Genomic DNA, 23,228 nt, shown 5'->3' on the forward strand with positions numbered 1-23,228 from the left:
AGACAATGTAGTAAAGTGAACCGACTTTATTCCATTCTCACTTAACAATCCTAGCACTTTTATGCTAAACTGTTGCGTAACATAAGGCTGGTTGATGATAGGCCCATATATACATATGGCTGGTTTATTCACAGCGCAGCAGCAAGTCAGGCAGTGCATTCTCAGCTCCCAGTATAGTAGGTTAAGCTAAGAAAGCACGCCATTGTGCCTGCGTCCCAAATTCTCCTATCATTTCTTAGGGGCTGTGTACTCGTCTTTGTCTCTGCTAGTGAGCACAGCGTTTGTTCTAGATAACAAGAAGGGGTCAGGCCAGGGGGAGTGTTGGGGGGCTCATGTTTCCAATGGTTATGAGTGGCCAGGATGGCAGGCTGCACTGCACACAAGCTATTAAAAGATGCGAAACATATTCAGAGAATGTGAGCCCTGACCAATGAAAACAAGGCCCCCTGCACTACAATCTGGATACCAAGAGGCTTCAAGATCAACCAAAACATTTGGTGCAGGCTGTACACTCCCCAACTGACCACGGGTGTAATCTTTGTATTCTTCAATCAAGGTCGACAACTGCTCAGGGAAAGAAAAAAAGTGCTCTCGTAAAATTGCGCTTACCGCCTCCCGACATACAAAGGTTTATTAAAGGGAAATGTCTTGTTTATGGAGTTAAGCTACAACACACCCGAGTACTCGAGTAGTGACCTGGTGACAGGTCAAAGTACAAATATTTAGCAACAGTACAGAATTCACATTACATTACACAGAGGACATTCGTTAATTTACCTACTGGGACAACGTAGAAACGTTTTTATTAGGAGTGTAAGCAAGCAACAGAATACATCTATCCTAAAATATATATATATATATTAATGACACGTCAGACACAAAACAGTCATGGCGAGTTCGTCACACATCCGGTGGCACATTCATTGGTCTAGCCACTAGACAGGTTAAACTAGGGCTGTGTGAAAAGAGGGAGGAAAAACAAGTGTGGTAGTCTATGGACACATTGGACAGACAGGTCTCCATGGAGCAAGTTAACTAATGTTAGCAGTCAGTTGAATGATGGACAGATGTTGCCATGCCTAGTTGTAAAAAATAAAATAAAGAGAAAAAAAGCAGTCATGGGCCATGGCCATGATGCATTGATTAAAGTATGGTAAAGAAGAACTATAACTACATATACTCCACCATCCACTTGACTTTTGATTGATTGATTGAAATATGTATTAACAGTTTGCAGAATTACAGTACATTTCAAGCACAAACTCAATACTCAATACTATAAAACAATAGATGTATAGTTAGTCTCTACTACTCTCTAGAGCTCACTCAGTCAGTGGGGTGAACGGCCCTTAAGAGAAGAGACCCAAATCAGGACAACCAGGGTGATCTAAAAGAAAGCTACTTCAGTCAACGTAGTTACCCCGTGATTTATCAAACAGCGTTATGCTTTATAGTTTATATGAAGAGAAAAAACGAGAGTCGGGTACACGGCGATTAGAGGTTTCAGCCGAAACTAAGCCGTAATCATGCCACCACTACCAGCTACTCACATGTTGAATTAAAAAAAAAAATGGAGTCTAAAAAAGGAAACGCGAGCTCCCCTCAAAGTAACATACCACCCATTTCTGTTGAACCACCACAGAGGTTGGGGGTTGGAAGGTGGGGGAGGTGAAGACGAATGAGAAAAGCAAGTCACCACTCCACATATCTGCTCATTTGAGACTGAGTCCCACACAGAAAGAAAACCCCTAAAACACACCACCACCACCACCACCAGGATCCTCAGTGAAGTCAAGAATATTACAATCACCAAATGAACACGATCCAAATGATTAAAACGACTACATGTGTGTAAAAAATCACAAATAGCGTACAACATCTAAACCCTACGGTGCTAAATGGGATTTCTCAATATGTCACCTATAGACGAATGTGATCACATTCGTTGTATTGTGAAATACTGGCTCTAAGTAAGGACACAATCAATTGGAAAACATCCAAAAAGTTAGCTAACCGGCTAGCGTAGCATTGTTAACCATGTCTGCTAACAGCCTGAGATGGACACGCCAATAAACAAACGCAACTTTCCTGGCATGTCGATGTCCGAATGCACTAGAAACCACCTAAATTCGACAGTTTCTTAGGGTCAAAATAATAACTAGCAGGAAACAACAATTAATCTATTTTGAATTTTGATATATATGTATATAATGTGTGTATATATATATATATATAACTTGTAACCTAAGTTTTCATAATATCTAACCCAGTATGCCAATGCAACAAGCCTGGGGGTGCATGTCTATCATGCTCAGATCAAACAAGTGAAGCTTGAGGTGAATAAAATACAAGATGTGTTGCTCGTGTTGTTTTGACAGTGGAGGTAGGGTATGTTAGGCCATTGCAGCAACATTATCAAAACGTGGCCAAACCTAGAGTCCTAACTACCAACCAGGTGGTATTTACAAGAGTCAAATACAATCTACTCGTCATTTGTAGCTTGGTAACAGTCTTGAAACCAAACGAATGCAATATATCTACTTGTAATATTAGTAGCTGTAGTTGGGAGTTGTTTGAGGTGAATAACATCAACTGAATTACTTGAACTAACGCTAGTTGAGTCAAACTCAAAACTCCTGGAAACTGTTGCAGTATGGGGTCAAAGACTTTATGAAACACGGTTGCATGACATTGGTATCAGACATTATGTGGATACGTTGGCAAACAAGGCAGGTGACAAGCATTGATATGGGGACCTAATCGAAAACCATGGGAGATCAGGCCAGAGACAGTCAACTGTAGCCCTGCTAAGCAGACCCTGACATGTGAACATTATCAGTCAGCTAGCAATCCACCTGGAACTGTGAGAAATTACAGTCAGAGCCACGAAGTCGTTCAAATAACTAAAATGTACGTGTAGTAGTTAAGTGGCTAAGTTGTTAGCTCGCTGGCTATGTTGGCTTGGTTGGGAATATATGGTCAGCGTGTTGTATTTATGTTTTAGCCTGCAGACAAGATACCGTTATTAAACACATTAACACGTACAAATATGTAAGTTGAAACACTCACCTAAAGAGACATTCCAACCCGGTACAAATAATATATTTTCATGTGTGATAGGCAGTCTCTCGAATAATCCAACATCAAATCCAACCAGATGACAAGGCCTGTACCTCGGCCTCGGTCTGTCCTGTATCCTTTGCCCTTAAAAGTAGCTCCCTCTCCAGGGGTAGGAAACAAACTTCTCAGTGTCCCCCACGCACGGGCGTAAAGTTAAATTCCCTGTTCTGGTCGGGCACAGCACTTCCATTGAGTGTCTAAAACAGATCCATCGTGATTTAATCCATTTATTGTAGTGTTGTTTTTATATATATACAGTCGATATTTATAAATGGGGTATATGCTGCTCTATGTGATATAGGGCTCTGATTCTGTCTCGGGTCCTTACATTCGCAGAGGCGCCCATCCCCCTCCTCACCGGCATCGACCGCGGGTCCCAGGCAGCGAAACTGACACACAACCAAGCCACGGGGTTTCCTAGGCGACCATGCAGGGGCTCCTTCGTTGGGCGGGCTCTAGGCGGGCCTTGAGTTGAAGTCCAGCCTCTTTCAAATGATTGGTCAGAAAAGTGTCAGTCGAGATGCGAAATAGATTTGTAAGGATGTGATTGGACCATCGTTTTTTTTCTTTGCCCCTCGACGCAACCAGGGGCGTGAATTTGTGCCTAGGAGGGGTGCAGATAGTCAGTTCAATCATGCAATGTGTACCGGTGGTGGCACACAGGCAAGACAGCGAGTGTGGATGGATTCGGGGAATAATATGACACAAAGATCGGATATGTGCCTTCATATTTGGGGAAATGGTCGATATTAAATGCAAATGCCGTGGAATTGATTTTCATTCTATAGTGGGATTATGTTGCTTTTTTTGTATTTGAGGGTATCTTTCGTGGAAAATCCTTCGGTTCATAGCGAAACATAGTAGCAAACCTTAGCTACACGGGGTCTCTGGGGCCCAGCACCAGGGACAACAGAGGTAGGGTCAGCCCACTGGGTCAGCCCCACCTAAGTGAAATGAATGGAATATGAGGTGTCGCTCTTGTAGGATCTGGTAAGGGATTGGACAGGGAAATTGACCAGTGCTCTTTGGTTGCGTCTATGTATTACTGGTCCCTCCTACTCTTAATGCCCTGCTGTAGAAATAAGTATTTTCCGTTTTCATACACTTGAAGGCTTACACAATTTAAGGACTGACACAAGCGAAAACCTTATCAATGGTTTGCTATTCCAGTGAGTTTTACAGGAATAATGTGATCATGGTTTATCATGTGATTCCCCCCCCCCTAGTTCATAGAGCAGGAGGCTGAGAGACTCAGTCACAGTACTATTCGTTTCGAGTCGACCTGTGCGACTAGCCTACCATTGGATTAACAAGGTTGTGTAAAACCGAGAAAGTAATATGAATACGCAAAGTAAACTGGGACATGGAGGAAAATACTAAATGTCTGTCACTGTGCCTAAAGAATAGGCATAGTGACATGCCATTGGTTATTTCCCATACCATGGGACTTGGGGACGACTTTGGATTGGCTGAGGTGATAAATGCCCACGTCATTTGTTGCAGTGGTCTGGCAAGATTGACAACATCTGACAAGATTAGAAAGCCGCATACAATGGTGATATTGCAGCGGCAGCAGCGTAGTTGAAAGAAAAAAAGAAAAAAAAGAATAGTGAAAACACCGTGACGTTGGCCATAGACATGTTTATCACACAAGGCTGTGGTAGTGTTTACATTCCCATGAACATGCCAATTTAGACATATCTACATTTGTATAGTGAAACGTTCTCGGTTGGTCGAACATCGATTTATAATGGTCCGTTGGATTTAATACGTAGTTATGACCCTTCACATTTGAACCCAACAGCACAAAATAGGTATGCAGACGTTTTCATTTTTCTATGATATTGCACTATTAAATAAATAAAAACTTGCTTGCACTTGCAGCTTTGCCTATCACATTAACAATGACATGTGATACGATTTCTTATTAAAGAGCAATTTACAAGTTTCCCTGCAACTAAACAGCAGAGAAAGGACGTGTTTCACAACAGTGCTTTTGTTACTGCGGCGAAAAAGCACATAATTACCATGTCACATGACCCCCTAACCAAGGAGGATCGTAACAACCTCCACCACCCCGTGATAAACGTGGCACAACCACAACGTTTAGGATAAAACAAAGCAGTTTAATTTGTTAGTTTAGTTTGTGCAAAGAGCTATTTTTCCCCAGTAACCCACAAGGAAAAGACAAATCCGTATATTTAACAGTTGGTCTGGAGGCATTTTTTAATAGTCTCCATAGTATGTAAAACACAAAACAAATGTTTATAACACAGGAGGTATCAATGTGCGCACACATTATTAAAATGGATATGGTTATGTTATTTTCATGGTCTCAGAGCATATACACATTTCATATTGCATGCGTGACATAGCCTTTTTTCCTTTCTTTCTTTTCTGAAAGAACCATTAAAAATAAAAGTTAGTGTGGCACCTTATGCCCACAACATAGTAGTACTCTTTGCAGTAACATAGTGGAACAAACAGTACATCACATCATACAATGCGTTTAAGAATATTTATCTTTAAGACCATCTTTACCTACTCTTTCACAATTGTCATACGCACATTCTTAAAATACATTTGCGCTTGCCAAAGTTTTAAAGTATACAAACTAGTGTAAACCAACTGTTATCAATCACAATTAGTGCATAAAGTTGGGCCCAGCACAAGCATTGACCAAGTAGCAGTTTTCATTCCATTAGAGATCCTCACCTTTAACTTCACAAACTCCAGGAATTATAACTGGGAATAGCATCAAGGTTTTTCTTTTGTATAAAGAAAAACAATATGTAAAGTTCAGTAATTGCGCAGAACGTTAAGGATGGCACACCACAGATTATACAGTATATGGCCTTCACAGACATACAGTATGTAAACACAAAAGAGGGCCTGCTGACAATATGTGATGTTATCGTTTCTATAGGGCAGGGATCTTTGGGAGAAAAGTTGCATACATACACAATATCATTTAAATGTCTGAAATGGATTTTAAAGTTTCATCAGTAAAGTAGTCTTCACTGAGGAGTAGTAACTTCCACAGGGAGATCCTATATCTATTCAGGATTTCATTACAATTATTATGTACTCTTTGAATATCAATAAAAGCAACATTGGACAACCACTAAAATGCTATGGCCTATTATCCCCTCCATATTTGAAAGCAGATTTGGGCTTTTGTTTTAAATCTTCAGATTAAATCTTCAGATTATTTTATTTATTTTTTATTTCTAACCTTTTGCTATAGCAATGGCTCTGTTCTATATCTAAACAAAAACTAAGTCCCTGTTTGAAAAGATAAATATGAACTTTAGAAATCATTTTAAATGCTTTCGTGTTCCTAGATGAGGCTCCAGTTCACTTTCCCCACTGCTCTCCCAATGTTTCCAGCTCAGATTGGGAACCAAGGGTGAAAAAAAAAAAATGGCTGAGCGTATTTAGCATCTGGTGTTGTGTCATGTCTTGTTTCCCCCCTTTTTTCTGTTTTTTCTAAGGTTGTTGTTGCACACTTGCATGCCAAGACCCTCCTGTTGCTGAGGAATGCTGTCCTCTGCTGGTTGCCTGTTGGCACTGCATGGATGTGCAGTGTTGGGTAACAGTCTGTCAGAGCAGCTTTAGACTTCCAGTGACGTTGTTCACCATCTCTTCCTCGCCCATGATGGCCAGGACAGTGCGTGACCCTGCCTCCACCTGCCAAAGACCCGCCGTAGTGCACGGATGAATAAATTGTTTGTTAAATATTACGATACATTTTCTTTCTTTGAACCGTTTTTCTACCTCTTACCTTTTTATCATACAGAAAGTGTTAACATGCCCTGTATAATATGATGCTCCAACAACGTCATTGCTATAATGACAGCATATTGCATTTACCTGGGTGAGGCCTGCATCCTGGACCAGGTATGTAGGCAGGCTGAGGCTCATGGCCAGAGCCTGTAGCTCTAGGAGGTGAGCCATATTGGTCCCCTGTACAACCACCTTCTTTGCTCTGCAAGAAACACATTTTCACTTTTATCAATGTTGCCGTTGTTTTTCTACTTCTTTAACAGCAAAGCTGTGATTGTGTTCTATTGAATATGTGGTATGTTGCAGTCAATTAACAAAGTAAACTAACTAAAAACTGTTTTCAGTGGAAACCACCAAATGAAAGGTTAGGCCAATAAATTGATGCCACCTGTAAACAACCATCTACTCTCTAGTGGCACAGACTTACCCGCCATGGTCCCATTTCCAGGCCATCTCTCGCCAGCTGTTCTTTTCCTGCAGAGCCTGGTACAGACCCACAGCAGCATGGCCCACCTGGGCAGCCACCTATAGACATACCGTATACATTGTGTGAAACATGGCACACACTACTTGCAAGCCTGTCCAATACACAGCTTCCAAAATGTTCAAATTCATTATTATTATTATTATTATTATAACCTCCTGCGTTTGACAGACCTTTCACCTTTCAACTTAAAGTAAATGAAGTGGTGAAATAAATGCACCAGATGAGTTCACAATGAAAAGAGGTGGGTTGAAAAAATTCCTACAAGTTGAATCCCAGCCCCATTATTATTATTATTTTTTAACAACTTTCACTCAAAACAGAGCCTATGATAAAACAAGGAGAAACCCTTGAAAATAGTTTTGGCTTATTTTCACTCTACTCAATGTAACTGGAACAACACATGGTTATTTTATTTAAGCAATAAGCACACTACAGACATATATATGAATGATAATACAGTGCCATCAGACTGACCTTCCCAACACCCATGGCAAGGTCCATGTTCACCACAAACACCATCTTGAACATGAGATCATCGTCTCCCTCCTCCTGCATGGACACAGACCAGGAGAGCTTATATGCCAAGGTTTAAAGCCTAATTTGTGCATCTGCAACATAGTTACTTGACAAAAATGATGTATTTTCAAGGGGAAATAGTGCTGCAGTGTGGAGCTTATGGGCACCTCATTCTCCAGCTTGTTGAAGTAGTACATGGCCGCTTCCTCAGCAGACACATTGCGAGTGTGCAGGAGTGCCTGGAGTGGTGAGACAAGACAGAAATTTATAAAAAGTTATAAATAAATGAAAATCACAGTCGTGTCGTGTTCATCATACATCACATTCCGTGCTCATTCAATCAAATCATCCCAAATTTGGTACACACAGATGCACAAAAACTGTGCGTCTGTGTGTACCAAAAATAATGTAGGAAACGCCTTAGTTTCTGAGCAATTTAATTGAGTTATTGAGACGGATAGGCGGTGAAGATGTAGTGCCATAGTTGCAACAATGACATACACTGGTTCAACTTTGTCCCTCTGCCCTTACTTTGCGGTCTACTTCCAAATTCGTAATGAAATGATCGGGGCGGGGCAATAATAATAATAATAAACTTTATTTAAATAGCACCTTTCATACATAAAATGCAACCCAAAGTGCTTCACATAAAACAAATGACAAGCAGCGGAATGCCGAAAAAGTATATACAAAGTATATACAAATTAGCAAATAAAAATAGCAATACAAAAAGAAAAAATGGTAAGGAACATTGAATATGAACACAAGATAAATCTAAACAAATGCCAAGGGAGGTCGCCCTTTTAAGGTGCAGTGGTAGTGCGTTTCACAACTTTAAACTTATGTACATTTCTATGAATACTGTTACATGGTGCTTCACCTGTAAGAAAATAATAGCACACAAAAAGATACAAATGGAAAGAAGAAAAATCTCAACAAACAAAACAAAAGACTTGTGCATACTGGTTATGGTTTATTATGGTTATGCAAATTAATCAAAACAAATAATTAACAGATTCATAAAATATGTACAGGTCAGGCTATTATTGTTAGATGCAGACCAGCTATGTTTTGGATGGTATATAGAAGACAGCTTTTGTTGTACCTGCTTGGCAGCCTCCTCTGGGATGTCCAGCTCTCTAAGCTGCTGCAAGTATACAGGGTTGACTTCCTGAGAGCCCGCATCAGGACCTGACTGCTGCGAGGACTCCATTCTAAGCTGTAATAGTACAAAGAAAACATTCAAAACATGCATACAATGCCCATACACAATATTTTCAAAAACCAATAAAACTTGAAAATGCAGTATATTATGCTAGATTAAGTCCAATCCACTCCTCCCATACTGCAACTACCCACTTATGTTAATTTATGTACAATTGTACATCAGGAGTAGTGATTAGGGAGTAAGACCTGCATGAACTCAGAGGTTAACAATTTTCTGATGTGTTGAAACAAATGTCAAGATAAAGGGTAGTGGGTCTATATTTGAACTGAAGTCTTGGTGTGTGCGACCTACTACCCTTTATTTTGATATGTTTTGAACGGGTGGTGCACCTATAGTCAGAGCACGATGGTCATATGAAGATTGATCTATTGAAACAAATGTCAACATGACTGAAAGTATCATTTTAAACCAAGTCAAATTAAATTACGAATGATAGTCTAACATCAGTATGGAATTTGGAACTAATTGGTATACAATATAGACGATACATTGAGAGTAGTGTCCACCAAGAATGACAACTATAATGATGTGAGCCTCCACTGATGAACGATAATGTTCTGTATGTGTTGGAACGTCATTGGCTGTCAGTTTGTTCATCAACTTGCTCTGAAAGTGATCATTGGCGTCATACTTGCGTTGTGGACTCCACCATCCACTTATTTGTAATGATCATACAGTATTTATAATAAGAGTGTCAGACACTAAGGTCTCAGAGGCACTTGCCCATTGGGCAAGTACAGATCATGTTCTACTTGCCCAAAGATCATCCACCATTTGCCCAAAAGGTAAATCATTATAAAATGATAGGTAAATGTGCATTACCAATATAATCTTTTTTTTTAAAACCTCCTGAGGCTGATAAACATTTTTTTTATGACAAATGCCTACATAGCTATGAATATGACTATGGGTTCACGGTTCACACTTGTTACTTTTAAGTGTAGCAACAGTCAATACAGCACATATAGGTAAACAGTGCTCTTATTCACATTCAACAAAGGAAGACAGAGCGCTCTGGCCACATTCAGGTGTTTAGACACATATCTCGTGTTGTGTTTATAGACAGTTGCGTCCCCTGGGCCCTATCAATTAGCACTTGCCCCGGTCGGGGGGCCATAAAGCAACCTCCACCTACCCGAACGTTTTATTTACCTGCCAGGCAAGGGCAGGTGGGCTACCCTATGTGTCAAGTCAACGCCTGAGTGTTCTTGGTGTGGACAATCCAACAGGGGGTACCGTTATGCTGATAAGTGGCTATAGTGGCATGATGGCATCTCACGAATGCACAAACTGTTTACTTACTTCACATCCAAGCATGGTAAACAAATACTATTAGTGTTAGAAGTAGAACGTACAGTCAGTAACATTCAGCTATAACGGACAGCATGTATTGGAACTTAAGGAGAGTTATTTCCTCGTGCATTATTAATATTACCTCAAGCAGTAGTGGCCCTACCCGAGATGAGCCGAGACCACCACCAACCAATTCGTTATTGTATTGTATTAACTGTTGTTTAAAATAACGTTTTATTCACGCAAAACAAATGATATGAATTGCAGCTTTAAGAGTGGCAAAATGTCCCCTCTAATCACAAAATGCCCGTAAAATCAAAGCGATGGTGGCGTTCCTACTAACTATAACACTCGAGAGCAATATTAGCATTACCTTTATATAACCTTTCATAGCACATTTCTACACCAAAGATGTTAGATGACCAACTCCTCCAAATTGCATAACGCTCCCTTTCAGTTTATTGGGGATGCCAAATGTGCTACCAAGGCCATTACATTCATAAATAAAATAAGGCCAGTAATACTGTTCCTCAGACTCGTCCTCAGGCGCAAAGAATTGCATAAATCTACATTCTTGAAAACGAATGAAGTCCTCTTTAATAACTGCCTAGAGATGCTAACAACGTTAGCTATGACTGGCTATGCTAGCTAATAGAACACAAGTTGATGATGTTGGCTACCTGTGCTGCGCAGCTATGTTGGTAGGAACAATCCCGGATTCGGTTTCCCCAGCGATTTCTGTGAATAATCCCCTCGTATTTGTTTTTCCAACTGCGATAATACGAATTCTTATTTTTAAAGAACGCTTAATGGGAGATGGGCGTGCTATGTTTCAGCGATTTTACTCCATTTTGGTCACCAATTAAGGTTCTCACCGGATACCGTCACTTGTATCCGGTCCGTCGATGCTTATCTACCGTGTTGTTTATACAGCGACGTGACAGCAACTGAATTATATGTTCCAAGTTTAAAATATACAGTACAAAAGATAGACACACACACACACACACACACACACACACTTCAGTATGTATGTATGAATTATAATATTGATGTTAAAACTCAGATGCAATTTGGGTATCATTTTATGAATACTTTATTACTTTGCCATCTGCAACAATTTGCACTCTCTCTTAATAAACAGGTTAATTCGCTACAGTTACATTATTAAATCATTATGTACAATGATATTAACAGATAATAAAAATCCTTAAAATTGCCCCTTGCAGAGCCTGCTCTACATATCGGAATTTATACAGCCTAATAAACATTTACATAATTTTCCCTCAACGGCCTTCCTAATTCATCACTGGGCTACCATGTACATTGGAAGCAAGTGACTCAACCCGCACCACCCCATCCAACAACTAGTCATAAGTTGCTTGTGTGTTAATGAAATAATGTAGCAACATGAGCTAATTCTATTATACATACTGAACTGAGCCCTATATAGACCACCTGGGAATGCACACAAACGGCCCATTTAGCCTGTTTGAGCGCCTATAGTTTCTTCTGCGTAGACAATTCAGACATTTATAGGAGTTCACACAGTATGCCTCCTTTTGGTCAACATCATTAGAATGCCCAGAGTGTAACAGTCGCTGTCCTTTAAGATCAGTCATATAGCTAGCTAGCCTATCAAGTGAATCAGATCGGTGAGAGAACTTTTGGTTATCAAATCAAATACAAAATGCTCCCTATTTCAATTGGTATGAGAACATGGCTGTGGCAAGAATAAATCTACTTAACCAACAAGTGAGAAAACAATTAATCAGGAAATATAAACTATACTGTAGTGTGCTCAAAATATAATGAATTCAAGGTACACACATATAGATAGGCCTACATGAACAAATGTCTATGAATGGACATTTGGAAAATACGCCACCTTGTGTCTACTATTTGAACGGCATTAATGATGCAAATGAAGTGACAAGGAAAGAAATCTCAATCAAGTACAGTAGATTCAGAGGCTTAGAAAATAGCAACGTGAACTGTGGTTCAATGCACTCTTCCTTACTGAAAACAAAGGAATGTTACAAATTGGAAAAAAATTAAATGTAAAAAAATACACACAAAATAAAATACACTTTGGGGCACACTAGAATATCGCTACATATTTCTCTAAAATGTATCTACAAGTGTTTTACAGTTAAGAATTTTTGCTTTCTCTTTCTAATGTCTCTCCAGTGCCTTTTACCATTATAGGAACATCAACATGAATAGTATAAAAAGAAGAAACAATGGCAGAAATAAAAGTAGAAGTAAACGATCACACAGTTTGAAGTACCTTCAATGCTATGGTGAGTACCACATTTTCAGTCATCCCTATTTTGTAAATAAAGGAACACAAGTATCTATATAATTTAGAAACTATAAACATTTTGGACTGATGCAAAGTGTGTATGTTTGTATGTCTCTTTGCAGGTGTGTGCACACACATATACGTCAAAGGCCTATAGGGTCAAGTGGGTACGTCTATTGAGCACTGTTATTAGTTATAGTCATTTATCCTTGTTTAATAGGACGGACATGTGCTTGGCAAGCTAACAGATGGTGGTTTGCTAAGATGTAAGTTGTGGTAATGGTGGTGGTCAACAACAAAGAAAGTATCGCAACAGTAGAGTTTGTTGACTCTACACCACAAGTTGAGGTAGAGAGTGGAAATAACTTATGAAACTCCCATCAGTCTTTTGGATGTTAAAACTGTCGCTTTTGCCAAGGGTGGTCTTTATCATTTGAAGGATATAATTTCAACACACAAACATTTTGGTGGAATTTCTTTTCCCTCTTAAATTCTGATGCACATGATCTCTCATCATCCAATAAAATATAATTCTGCAAGGTATAGTACTCAACATCACATGATAAAATGGCCAGATTTTGTAAGAAAACTGATCAAAATAATTAAATGGCAGAAACATCCGGGGAAGGGGGAGCTTGTACCATAAAGGTCTTTTTACACGGCGGCACACCTGCCTTCTCGCTTGGAACGTGCACACTTTGCCTTGTCAGATTTCCCGCATCTCCCTACCTGCCTGGTCGCCTCTCATTGAAAATGAATTACCTTCCGCATATGTCGCTTTCCGTGTGATAAGCCTTTTATTCTTCATGTGTACTAGAAGAGTGAATTCTTAAATTGGTATGCTATGATAGTAAAAGAAATGTATGATGAAAATTACATCTAAATAGACAGTGTGGACAATAATACCAGTGGAAGATGAAATCTAGAGCTTTATGGATTATTGTGTGTACGCGCACACAGATACATACAATACCATACACACACTCGACGACAGGGAAATACTTTTGACCCGACAACAACGACAGGTACACAAAGTGTCATCATCACAAAAGTCCACCGCAGAATATAGACCCAACTTGCCCCCCTTCCGAGTTGATCAGTCTTCAATTCCATGCTAATTAGCCATGGACTGCCTGTTTCCTTTTATATCTGTCCGCTTTAATGAGACAACAGAGGTTTTGCCAGCACATGTTCTAAGATTACATGCCCCAAGAAAATCAGGATCACTGCGAACAGGTCATCCACAAGGGGAGGCAGCTGGCATAAAAAGACCAACCAAATGCATCCAAAGGCGAGACCTTTCTTTGTGTTTTTGTGTTCCTCCAATTGTGTTCCAAGAGAAGCATATGTTAGACATCACTTTGTTAACCATGTACTTATCCTGGGTCCATGGAATACAAGTGCCTTTTAATGTTCCACACCAAGTATACAGTTGATCCATCAACCAACATCGGGAGGCAACAAAAGCGTGCTTTCAAAGAATGAATTCATCTTTAACCCCGCCCCACCATCAGCTCCTCACAAGAAGAGTCCATCCTTCATTTTATTCCCTCCATCTGGCCACTTCCTACGATGTGCATGTCTCTGAAGTCGGTCACCCCCAACCCCCCCAACCACCCCCGCCCGTCTGTTAAGGTGTCGGTGGGCGATCCCGCTGTCACAAGTCTGTGACCTTGTTCTCCACAGCGGCAGCGATCTGCTGGAGCCGGTAGCCCAGCTGCATCTTCTGCGCTGTGGGGTCCTCCTCCAGCGCTCCGATGATCTGAAGGTGGAGGAGACAGAAGTGTACACAGAAGAGTTAAGGAGAGAAGAAGATTGACAAAAAAAGAGAACACAAAAAAGATTAGAATTCCCTAAAGCTCCGTTTGGAACCTCACTCTACGCTCTTAGTTCCGAGAATCGGTAGAAAGGGGGTTGAGCCGTCCCTTTTTGCAGTATCGTTTCCAAAAAGTAAAGGTATACAAGGCAAGCTACGACAGGCACAGAACATTTTTAGCCGCTTTAAATAGCTTAGTTAGCCAGTAAGTTAGCCAGTAAAATGTTTTTGTCAGAAGTTTCAGCCAGAGAGGCAGCATTAGCGTGTCAGTGTCAACTGAACTGAAGTCAGTTGGAATAGCTCTAGATTCCCATTAACACGTAGCCTGCTAGATTGAGGGAGATAAACTGGTGCATTTGGCCGAGAACTACCCAGTGAGGGAGGTAAACTGGCACACATTGCTGATAATTTCCTTGTTGGCACCTTCAGAGCCAAGATTGTCAAGTGAGCCAAAACAAATATTACATCTCTCTTCCCCTTTATTTGGAGAACCTGTATGTGTCACACTTGTGCACCCATCAATTGTCAATAAACATTAACACTACCGCCCACAAACTAGAGGTGTTTAACCTTGTAGCTGGAAGGCATATGCATCATACATATTTGTCAAAAAAAAAAGAAAAAAGAAAGAAAAGTTTGGAGCGAGAGGGAGAAAGAGTGATAATGTGCTGGCACAAAGTCTCTCACATACACACACAAAGACGATGACAAACTCACCTGGTCATAGTATTTGTTGATGTACTTGTACAACTCGTGCAGTGCAACAAGGTAATTGAGCTCTCCTGAATAATTCTGAAACAGAGAGTCGGGTTAGATCATCATTCCAATTCCCAATGTCTTTGAGCCTCAGCAAATCTAACTGGACGGCATTCTGTCTCTACTTACCCTGGACAGTTCAGCCAAAGCAGAGTTCATCTCCTGATCACTGGCAGAGATGGTCTGCCTGATGTCTGCATAGTACCTACACAACACACACAAGGTTACAGCTCAAATTTCTTCTTACAGCACACATGCACACACTCGCAACACTGATACAGCATTAATGCATTGCACACACTCAGACACACAATAATGTTACAGCATACATGCACAGTCACACTCAGACACGCACAACAATGTTACAGCACTCGCACAGACACACACAACAATGTTACAGCACACCAAGTGAATAATTTAAGTTAATGTAGGGAAGAAGGGAATCTTCAACATTATTTTCTTGGATGAATAATTAGATATTACCTTTCTACCATCTGCTTGTAACGGGGAATGTCTCGGGCATACAGCAGCTTGTTGATGGGTGAATCCTAGTGAAATATATCAAAAAATATATATAAAATATCAATATATATCTATATATCTATACTGTATATATATTTCTGATTTATTTTGAATATTTATCCAGAAAGGGGGTGGTAAAGGACACTGGTTCCCAGACACTGGGTTGGGAGTCTTGGGACCCATTTGTGGGTCACAGACACATTTTTAAGGGTCCTTCTATTTTTTGTTTCCCACATTTTTTTATTATTAAATTATTATTTAAAAACATAAAAAATAAATAAAAATCTAATCTTTCATGAATTAAAAACAAATGCAATGATGTCTTCAGTAATTTCATGAAGAAATCAAAGAAAACCAAAGAAAATCCATAAATTACAAAAATAGCCGATCTACAAGCGATCTACAAGCTCACAACGCTCATGCGAAGCAAGCTTGTTGATCTGCTATTTTCACTAGTTTGGGTCCCGGGGAGACATAAAATTTCTCTTTTGCGTGAAAAGTTTGGGAACCACTGGTATAGAATATAAGTGTTCTACACCCTCTAACTGCCCCACCGCCCTGATCCCTTACCCGTCCCAGCTTGTGCTCTGCAATGGTGCAGGAGTCCATGAAGGTCTGGGAAATAACCGAAAGCACGGCATCCACGTGGTCCGAGGCCTGCACGTCAAAGATGAACTGGGGGTTTTTCACTATGTTGATCCAGAAGCGCAGCGGGAGGCTGGGGATTAGAGAAAATGAGAGAAATGAAGAGAAGAGAGAGAGAGAGAGAGAGAGAGAGAGAGAGAGAGAGAGAGAGAGAGCGAGAGAGAGAGCGCACCAGAGGTTAAAAAAGTGAGAGAGAGACAAGGAGAGTGATCAGTATGTACTGTATGTGTTCAGGAGACATATGTGGAGAAATACTTTCGTGTTTATCACTTATAAGCAGTGAAAGTGGAACGCAAAAAGACACCAAGACGCGTCTCAACAAAGCAGGAGGTGCTTTCAGCCAACTTTACAACATCTGGAAATCCAAACAATATAGCCTCAAAACCAAGCTCAGGCTCTACACAACAGCAACGTTAAGGCTGTCCTGCTATATTTCTCCGAGTGCTGGCGAGTAACAAAACAGGATATGAGAAAGGTTGATGTCTTCCACAATAGCTGATTACGTAAAATCTGCAACATCCTTTGGCCGAATAAAATCTCAAATGATAAACTTTATAACGTTAGATGGCTTAAGGTTAAGATGGCTCGGTCATGTGTTGAGGATGCCCAATGAAAGGTTACCCAAAGTTGCCTTGAGATGAACCCCAATTGGGAAGAGAAAGAGAGGCAACCAAAGAGTAAGAGAGTGTGTGTGCGTGTGTATGTGTATGTGTATGTGTGTGTGTGTGTGTGTGTGTGTGTGTGTGTGTGTGTGTGTGTGTGTGTGTGTGTGTGTGTGTGCATACCTGTTGGTCTTCCAGATGTGGATGGTCTCTGGGTCGGAAATGCCGTGGTGTGCCGCCTGGTCATCCAGCAGATCAAAGAAGTATTTGACGGCCAGCGGGACGGGACGGCTGGTGCTCAGGATCACTGTGAACAGGTCATCCACAAACTTCTGCAGTGTCCCCTGTAGACAGAAAGAAAATGTTAGAATATACAAACATCCATCCATCCAACTTCAACCGCGTATCCGTAATCAGGTCACAGGGCCGCAGTTCCACCAGAGAGCTCCAGACTTCCCTCTCCAGAGCAACATTAGTGACTTCCTCCTGGGGCATCCCAAGGCGTTCCAAGACCAGTGAGTCGATGTAATCCCTCCATCTGATCCTTGGTCTGCCCCGGGGCCTCCTCCCAGTGGGAGGTGCATCGAGGACCTCCTTATAGGGAGACACTCGAGAGGCATCCTAACCAGATGCCCGAAGAGAACCACCTAAGCTGGCTCCTTTTCAGGTGAAGAAGCAGCGACTCTATTCAGAGTCTCTCTCGCATGACTGAACTTTTCACCCTATCTCTAAGGGAGATGCCAGCCACCCGTCGGAGACAACTCATTTCGGCCGCTTGTTTTCGTTCGTCGTACAAATTGTACAAATAGACTATCTAGATGCATTGTGAGCTTGTAGATCAGCTACTATTTTTGAAAGATTTTGAATCGTTTAAGTGGTTAAGTCTGTCTATGGGTTTTATTCATATTTAACCAATGAAGAGTATGAACAAGAGCCTGTGACTAAATAATAACTACATTGGATCAACTGGAACACAGGTCGTTTGTTAAAAGTGAAAAAGAATGGTTTTGGACATAGAAAAACTGTTTTATTCATAGATTTCCACCAGACCTTGACAATATATACAATTGTTTAATTAACTGTTCATCCAGGTAAATGTATAATTGATATATTAATGCATATCAAGTGGTAGTTCAGCAATAATTCACAAGAGGACATGGTATATTGTTATTATATCATTCCAACTGTGTTGGCACAATGCAAAGCCATGGTATAATACAATGTAATGTATTACCATGGCTTCTTGTGTATTACTGCTCAGGCATTTAAATCATGGTTACGAGCAATTACCCTAAACCAAAAATGTAATGTTACTAACCAAAACCTAGCATAGCAGCAAGTTATCACCGTTATAATATGGAGGCTAAGCACTTACTTGCTAAACAAAGTGAACAACGTGTGAAGCAAATGTGTGTCTGTGTATAATCTAAGCTGTGCATTTCATGTTTGTGTATGTGTTTCCCTACCTTCATGGAGAGCAGGCGTGTGAGGTAGATCTCTGGTATGGCCTTAGCCCTCTCCCTCTCCCTCAGACTGCCTCTGCGGTGTTTGGGCAGCTCTGGCTCCTCGTTGGCCTTCACAAGGTGCCACAACCTCACCCCACCCTCATCCGCATCCTCCAGCATGGGTGTCTCTGCACAGACAGACAGACCAAAATAAATGCACATTTGAAAGTTAAAATGACACATTTGAACTTAAGGTACACCATCTATAATAACAATATTTACACATTTTTCAGTATTTAAAAGTTTTTGGTGACCCTATGATGCCTTTTGAAGTCAAGCACCCTTCCCATGTGGTCTATGGCTGCCATTACATCAATTTCCTCCATATTTTCTGAAGGCAATTTTGCAGTAACTCAGTGAACAAGGACAATGGCATGGCTATTGATGACGGCTAATAAAGCATTAGCCCTACAACAAATATAAAGAGATAATGTCGAAGGCCACACTTCCAAGTTCAGTTCCGTGTTTTTGACTGAGCACACATGACCAGATACCATTCCAAAACGAGATATCCACCATATGCATAAAGTGACTCTCTAATGTAACAACCTTGGTTATAAAACCGTTAGGTAATTGCCAATAAATAATAATGAGTAGGAGGTTCATTCATGTACAGCAGAAGCCATTGGAAATGTACAGTTAATGTATTGACTGTGAAAAGACACTCACTCTCTCCTGCCACATAGTCATGGTTGTCATGGTGAATGTGTTTGGAATTGCGTGGGACCAGTGCTACGGTCGCTCCGTCTGGGACCTGAGGAACAACAGACATAACCCATAAGCATAAACACACGACATCAAAACATGTATTTATGACAACTAATCATTATCCGTTTGTTCTATAATCACTGATTGTGGAGTGGCAAATGGCAATATGCATTATAATAAAAACTAGTGAACTTAGTTCCAAACACGGTGAGCCCATTAATTCCTGTATGCTGGGATAAGCCAAAATAGGCATTATCCATATACAGTATAAATGAGGCTTTATCCAGGAACTCCCTCTAACCGGCCCCTCCAAACAGCCAAATGTGTAATATGTGGTGCTGGTGCAGTACATCATGGAAAATAAACAGTGATTCAAGTAAGTTCCAGTGGGTCAAGGCCCACAGTGAATAGAGGACCATTGATCCCGTGTCACTTCAACTACATTGCACCTCAAGGGTTTAAAAGGCTTTTTTTATTCAGAACACTCTTGCCTCATTTTGGAACCATGGCAGAAATCCAAAGCATTATTTTCATTAAATGTTAACCCAACCCTTTCCCATCCCTGGGTTATCCATAACAGACCTCTGAGTTAATTAAAAGAAAATAATTAATGACTTGAACCCTAGTGTAGCGTCCCTATAGAGCTCAACAGTGATGTGCCAGAAGTAAAAAAAATCAAAAATCTTATATTCCCATTGAGTATAGACTCCAGTATAGACTTACCACAAGCAACGTGGTTGGTTTGATTACTGAGGCCGATTAAAAAACAAAAGTCCTCCATGCTAAAAGTTTTCTGAAAAACCTATGTCAGTATTGCTCAACCTTTTTCATGTCAAGGACCCCAGAATTATCTGCATTTAGCCACAGACAGGGACCACCCTGAAGCAAAGATTTGAGTTAAAAACGTTCGCTCCGAAAGGATATATATTCAAAGATTTGTGCCACATTTTCACGATTTTTCAAAAATGCGCTATGAGCTTGTAGATCAGCTATTTTTCAATAGCTAGTATACAGTAAGTATAAGTATAACATAATGCTTAAAACACCAAAAGGGGTTCCCGTCCAGAATGGGTTAAAGTGGTTAAAGCATCGTTGAAGAGGTTTGTGTTGTGACCTTGTAGTGCTGCAGTGTGTTGAGGCGTTTCCAGTTGCCCTGGACCACTGACGTCAGGTCCTCGTCAGACAGGATGAGGTGGCCGGCCACACCAGACCTCCATTCTTAAGTAAGAGAAGACAGATGAAAGACAAGACGTTAGTGGCGTACGTGTATGTTTTTGAGGCATCCTATGCCCAGATTTGTCTGTCTGTGTGCGTGAACTCAAACACGATGATTTGATTGGCTGATCACCCCACAGCGATGATTTGATTGGCTGATCAAAGTACATATTGAGGAAAAAGTGAGGGCAGCAGTGAAGACGCCAAAAGTGATTGGCCGGAATGACATTTGTGATGATTTCATTGGCTCAGCACGGAATGTGATGTATGATTATAAGAACGTGCCTCACACTCACACGAGTGTGATTCTTGTAATGTACGAGTGGTCGGCTGGTGGCGATGTATTGTACCTATATAGATGGATGTGTGTTGTATGTATAAACAGTGGGTTGGGACTAGTCTCTGGACTCATGTTTGGGCCTTTTGAGAAGAAGCTATTCATATTATCTAAAGGCGTGCTCACCGAGGTCTAGGGAATCCGTATGTGGCCGGTTAGAGAAGGAGGTTCCCTTGTAGACTTGATCCAGCAGCTTCTCTTTGACCTGGGTGATGGTGTCACAGTCCAGCACCTTGCAGGGCGCAGGCTGGGTCTCGTTTACCCCACCGCCCTGCATCAACACATTCAGATTCTAGGGCAAAGAAGGAGATATGTTAGAACATATCATGTTGCACTAATATCAATCATGTACTGTACTGGTCCATGTACCTGTAGTGTATTTTAATAAAACTTATGCTTGTAGAGGTCAAACATAGGCTACCATGCTTTCCGTTTGTGACAGCGTGTGTGCGTTCGGCCGTGCGTGTTCCAATGTCTCTATCTGCCTGTGTTTCTCTACTGTACTGGGTAATAATAATTTATAACATGAGTTTTCACAGAATTATAAGTCCTTGAAGCCCGTTGGCCATCCATGATGTCACTCTTTCACTTTTATAAATACAATTCTGGGCTTTTTCAGAACCTTTGAGCCTGGGACACGCTGTCAGGTATTAGAGCCCATGTGGCATGTGCCCTAACCATTCAGTCGGGTCACCAGACTCGCCACAGAATGGGCTCTATGCACACATGCCATTTTGGAAAGAACTTTGGCCCCTTCCCTACTTCCTTCACAGGTGGTATCGATGATACTAATGAAGGCTCTGTTCCATTCTGGTCAAACAGAGTCAGAGTGCTGCTATTGTGCATTTTGGCTCACTGGAAACACTCTGCTACACCAGTGGGTCTCAAAGTGTCCTTTAGTGGGTTCCAAATGGCCCCGTGAAGGTCTGTAACTTTGTGAGTGTACAGATTCAGGACCAAATGGACCCGTGATATTTGTACACTCTCAGAGTTATAGGGGTCCTTGAAAATAAAAAAAGTTTGAGAACCATTGAACTAAATGGAACCGAGCCTTAATTAGTATCATCGGTAACACCTGTGATGGAAGTAGGGAAGCGGCCCGGAAGTAGGAAGAGTTATTCTGTGTGCATATAGTCTGTTGCTAAGTCGTGTCATGTTCTTCTCCTTACCAGGGTTTTGTACTCGATATCTTCTCGTAGCAGCCTGTTGTCATTGAGGGTGTATTTGGCCTTGCCCGTCACAGCGTCCACCGGTCCCTTATCCACCTGGTGCTTGATGGCCCGAAACAGCATATAGAGGGACTCTCCAGCCGAGTCCTGTACACCACAGCACATAAGGACACATGTTGAAGTAGAATAGAGTTGTTGGAGCTTTGAGTCATTGAATCCTGTAGAGGCCTTTACAGGTCCCTGGCTATGAATGGAGTAATTCAACAAATCCAATGAAGTAAAACTAAGTGATCAAATTAAGTCATTACAAGGAACAAATAAGGACTCCCACACAGGGTTTTAGAAATACTGAGGTAATTGAGCACAGACAAAAAAAATATTTTAATGCGTTTTGAAAATAGCAACTAACCACTTAGGACAGTTGTTCCAACACTAGTCTAGTGTGTGCGCGTGTTTATGCATGGTATATGAAATATACCGGAATTCGAAATCTGAACCTCTTTCCACAGGACGCCAAAATGAAAATGCGAGTGTGAAAGGGGTTTAATAAGTGTGCAAACCCACCCTGAGGAAGGCGTAGAGACAGATGGACATCCAGTTGGTCAGCAGTTTCTCCACCACCGTCTCCGTCCTGCGCAGACACACACCAAGTTAGATGAAAAGCACAGATTACACTTTGTGTAGTGAATACCATTTACTAGAATACATTCACATGCAAGCACACTTGGCACATATAATCATAATGTCCTACTTCACTGTCTCTCAATGTGATTTACAGGTCCATTTGTGCACTGTCAGATTTAAAGTTAATTTAGAGGTCCCAGTCAGAGATAAATGGTTTTGTTTTAAAAATCACTGGTCTACTTTAAGGTGTGTGGCATGTCCAAGGTAACACTTCATGCAGGGTCCATACTGTATAATGCTGTACGTTCAACAGGTCTGCGACTCTGCGTACCTTCGCAGCATGAGCTTGGGGTTTTTGGCAACATACTGCTCCACCAGGTCATTGAGCAGGGTTTTGAGGATGTCTGTGAAGTACTCCAATTTGCCATGTAATGCCACAGTCAGCAAGGAGGCCACGTAGGCTCTGTCCCTGGGAGAGAAGGTTCTCTGGCTCTCCAGTGTGTGAATGAACTGGAAGGAAGAAAAGGGAGAGAGGAAGGAGAGAAAGATAGGGATGTGAGCCAGGCTGCTCAAACACATATGAAGGTGCTCATT

General features: G+C 41.1%; 3 protein-coding genes across 5 annotated transcripts in view; all 3 read right to left on the reverse strand.

The window, feature by feature from the left end:
* The window catches only part of setd5 (SET domain containing 5), a 34,694-nt gene extending 31,207 nt beyond the window's left edge, over window positions 1–3,487 (reverse strand). The window contains exon 1 of one of the 3 annotated variants that reach the window (XR_014569639.1): window positions 3,449–3,463. The gene's annotated coding sequence lies outside the window, so the exon portion shown is untranslated. Of the gene's footprint in view, window positions 1–3,069 lie in introns of all 3 variants that reach the window. The other 2 variants (XM_083771233.1, XM_083771232.1) reach the window with 2 other exon arrangements.
* Window positions 3,488–5,318: 1,831 nt separating this feature from the next.
* LOC310863674 (putative peptidyl-tRNA hydrolase 2) lies at window positions 5,319–11,298 on the reverse strand. The gene is made up of 7 exons (XM_083772172.1): window positions 11,111–11,298; window positions 9,015–9,128; window positions 8,077–8,148; window positions 7,868–7,942; window positions 7,334–7,431; window positions 6,994–7,108; window positions 5,319–6,810 (listed from the first exon to the last, which is right to left on the reverse strand). The coding sequence occupies exons 2-7, from the start codon at window positions 9,120–9,122 to the stop codon at window positions 6,724–6,726; spliced, it is 555 nt and encodes a 184-aa protein (XP_083628298.1). The 5' UTR covers window positions 9,123–9,128; window positions 11,111–11,298; the 3' UTR covers window positions 5,319–6,723.
* A 216-nt stretch (window positions 11,299–11,514) lies between these two features.
* The window catches only part of plxnb1b (plexin b1b), a 94,811-nt gene continuing 83,097 nt past the window's right edge, over window positions 11,515–23,228 (reverse strand). Inside the window, exons 27-39 of the mRNA XM_083771977.1 lie at window positions 22,966–23,144; window positions 22,575–22,641; window positions 22,011–22,157; window positions 20,968–21,133; window positions 20,404–20,507; window positions 19,251–19,335; window positions 18,543–18,709; window positions 17,260–17,420; window positions 16,400–16,547; window positions 15,791–15,855; window positions 15,437–15,512; window positions 15,269–15,343; window positions 11,515–14,497 (exon numbers count right to left, since the gene is read on the reverse strand). Coding sequence (XP_083628103.1) covers window positions 14,393–14,497; window positions 15,269–15,343; window positions 15,437–15,512; window positions 15,791–15,855; window positions 16,400–16,547; window positions 17,260–17,420; window positions 18,543–18,709; window positions 19,251–19,335; window positions 20,404–20,507; window positions 20,968–21,133; window positions 22,011–22,157; window positions 22,575–22,641; window positions 22,966–23,144 — 1,545 coding nt within the window. The 3' untranslated portion in view covers window positions 11,515–14,392. The remainder of the gene's footprint in view (window positions 14,498–15,268; window positions 15,344–15,436; window positions 15,513–15,790; window positions 15,856–16,399; window positions 16,548–17,259; window positions 17,421–18,542; window positions 18,710–19,250; window positions 19,336–20,403; window positions 20,508–20,967; window positions 21,134–22,010; window positions 22,158–22,574; window positions 22,642–22,965; window positions 23,145–23,228) is intronic.

This window comes from Protomyctophum parallelum (genome assembly GCF_964188405.1).
Source record: "Protomyctophum parallelum genome assembly, chromosome: 8".
Lineage (NCBI taxonomy): Eukaryota > Metazoa > Chordata > Actinopteri > Myctophiformes > Myctophidae > Protomyctophum > Protomyctophum parallelum.

Coding starts and splice junctions, on each gene's coding strand:
- LOC310863674 (XM_083772172.1), bottom strand. CDS start 9,122: ATGGAGTCCTCGCAGCAGTCAGGTCCTGATGCGGGCTCTCAGGAAGTC. Junction 7,943..8,076: donor TCAACAAGCTGGAGAATGAG/GTGCCCATAAGC, acceptor GTGTCCATGCAG/GAGGAGGGAGACGATGATCT. Junction 7,109..7,333: donor TGGAAATGGGACCATGGCGG/GTAAGTCTGTGC, acceptor TGTTTCTTGCAG/AGCAAAGAAGGTGGTTGTAC.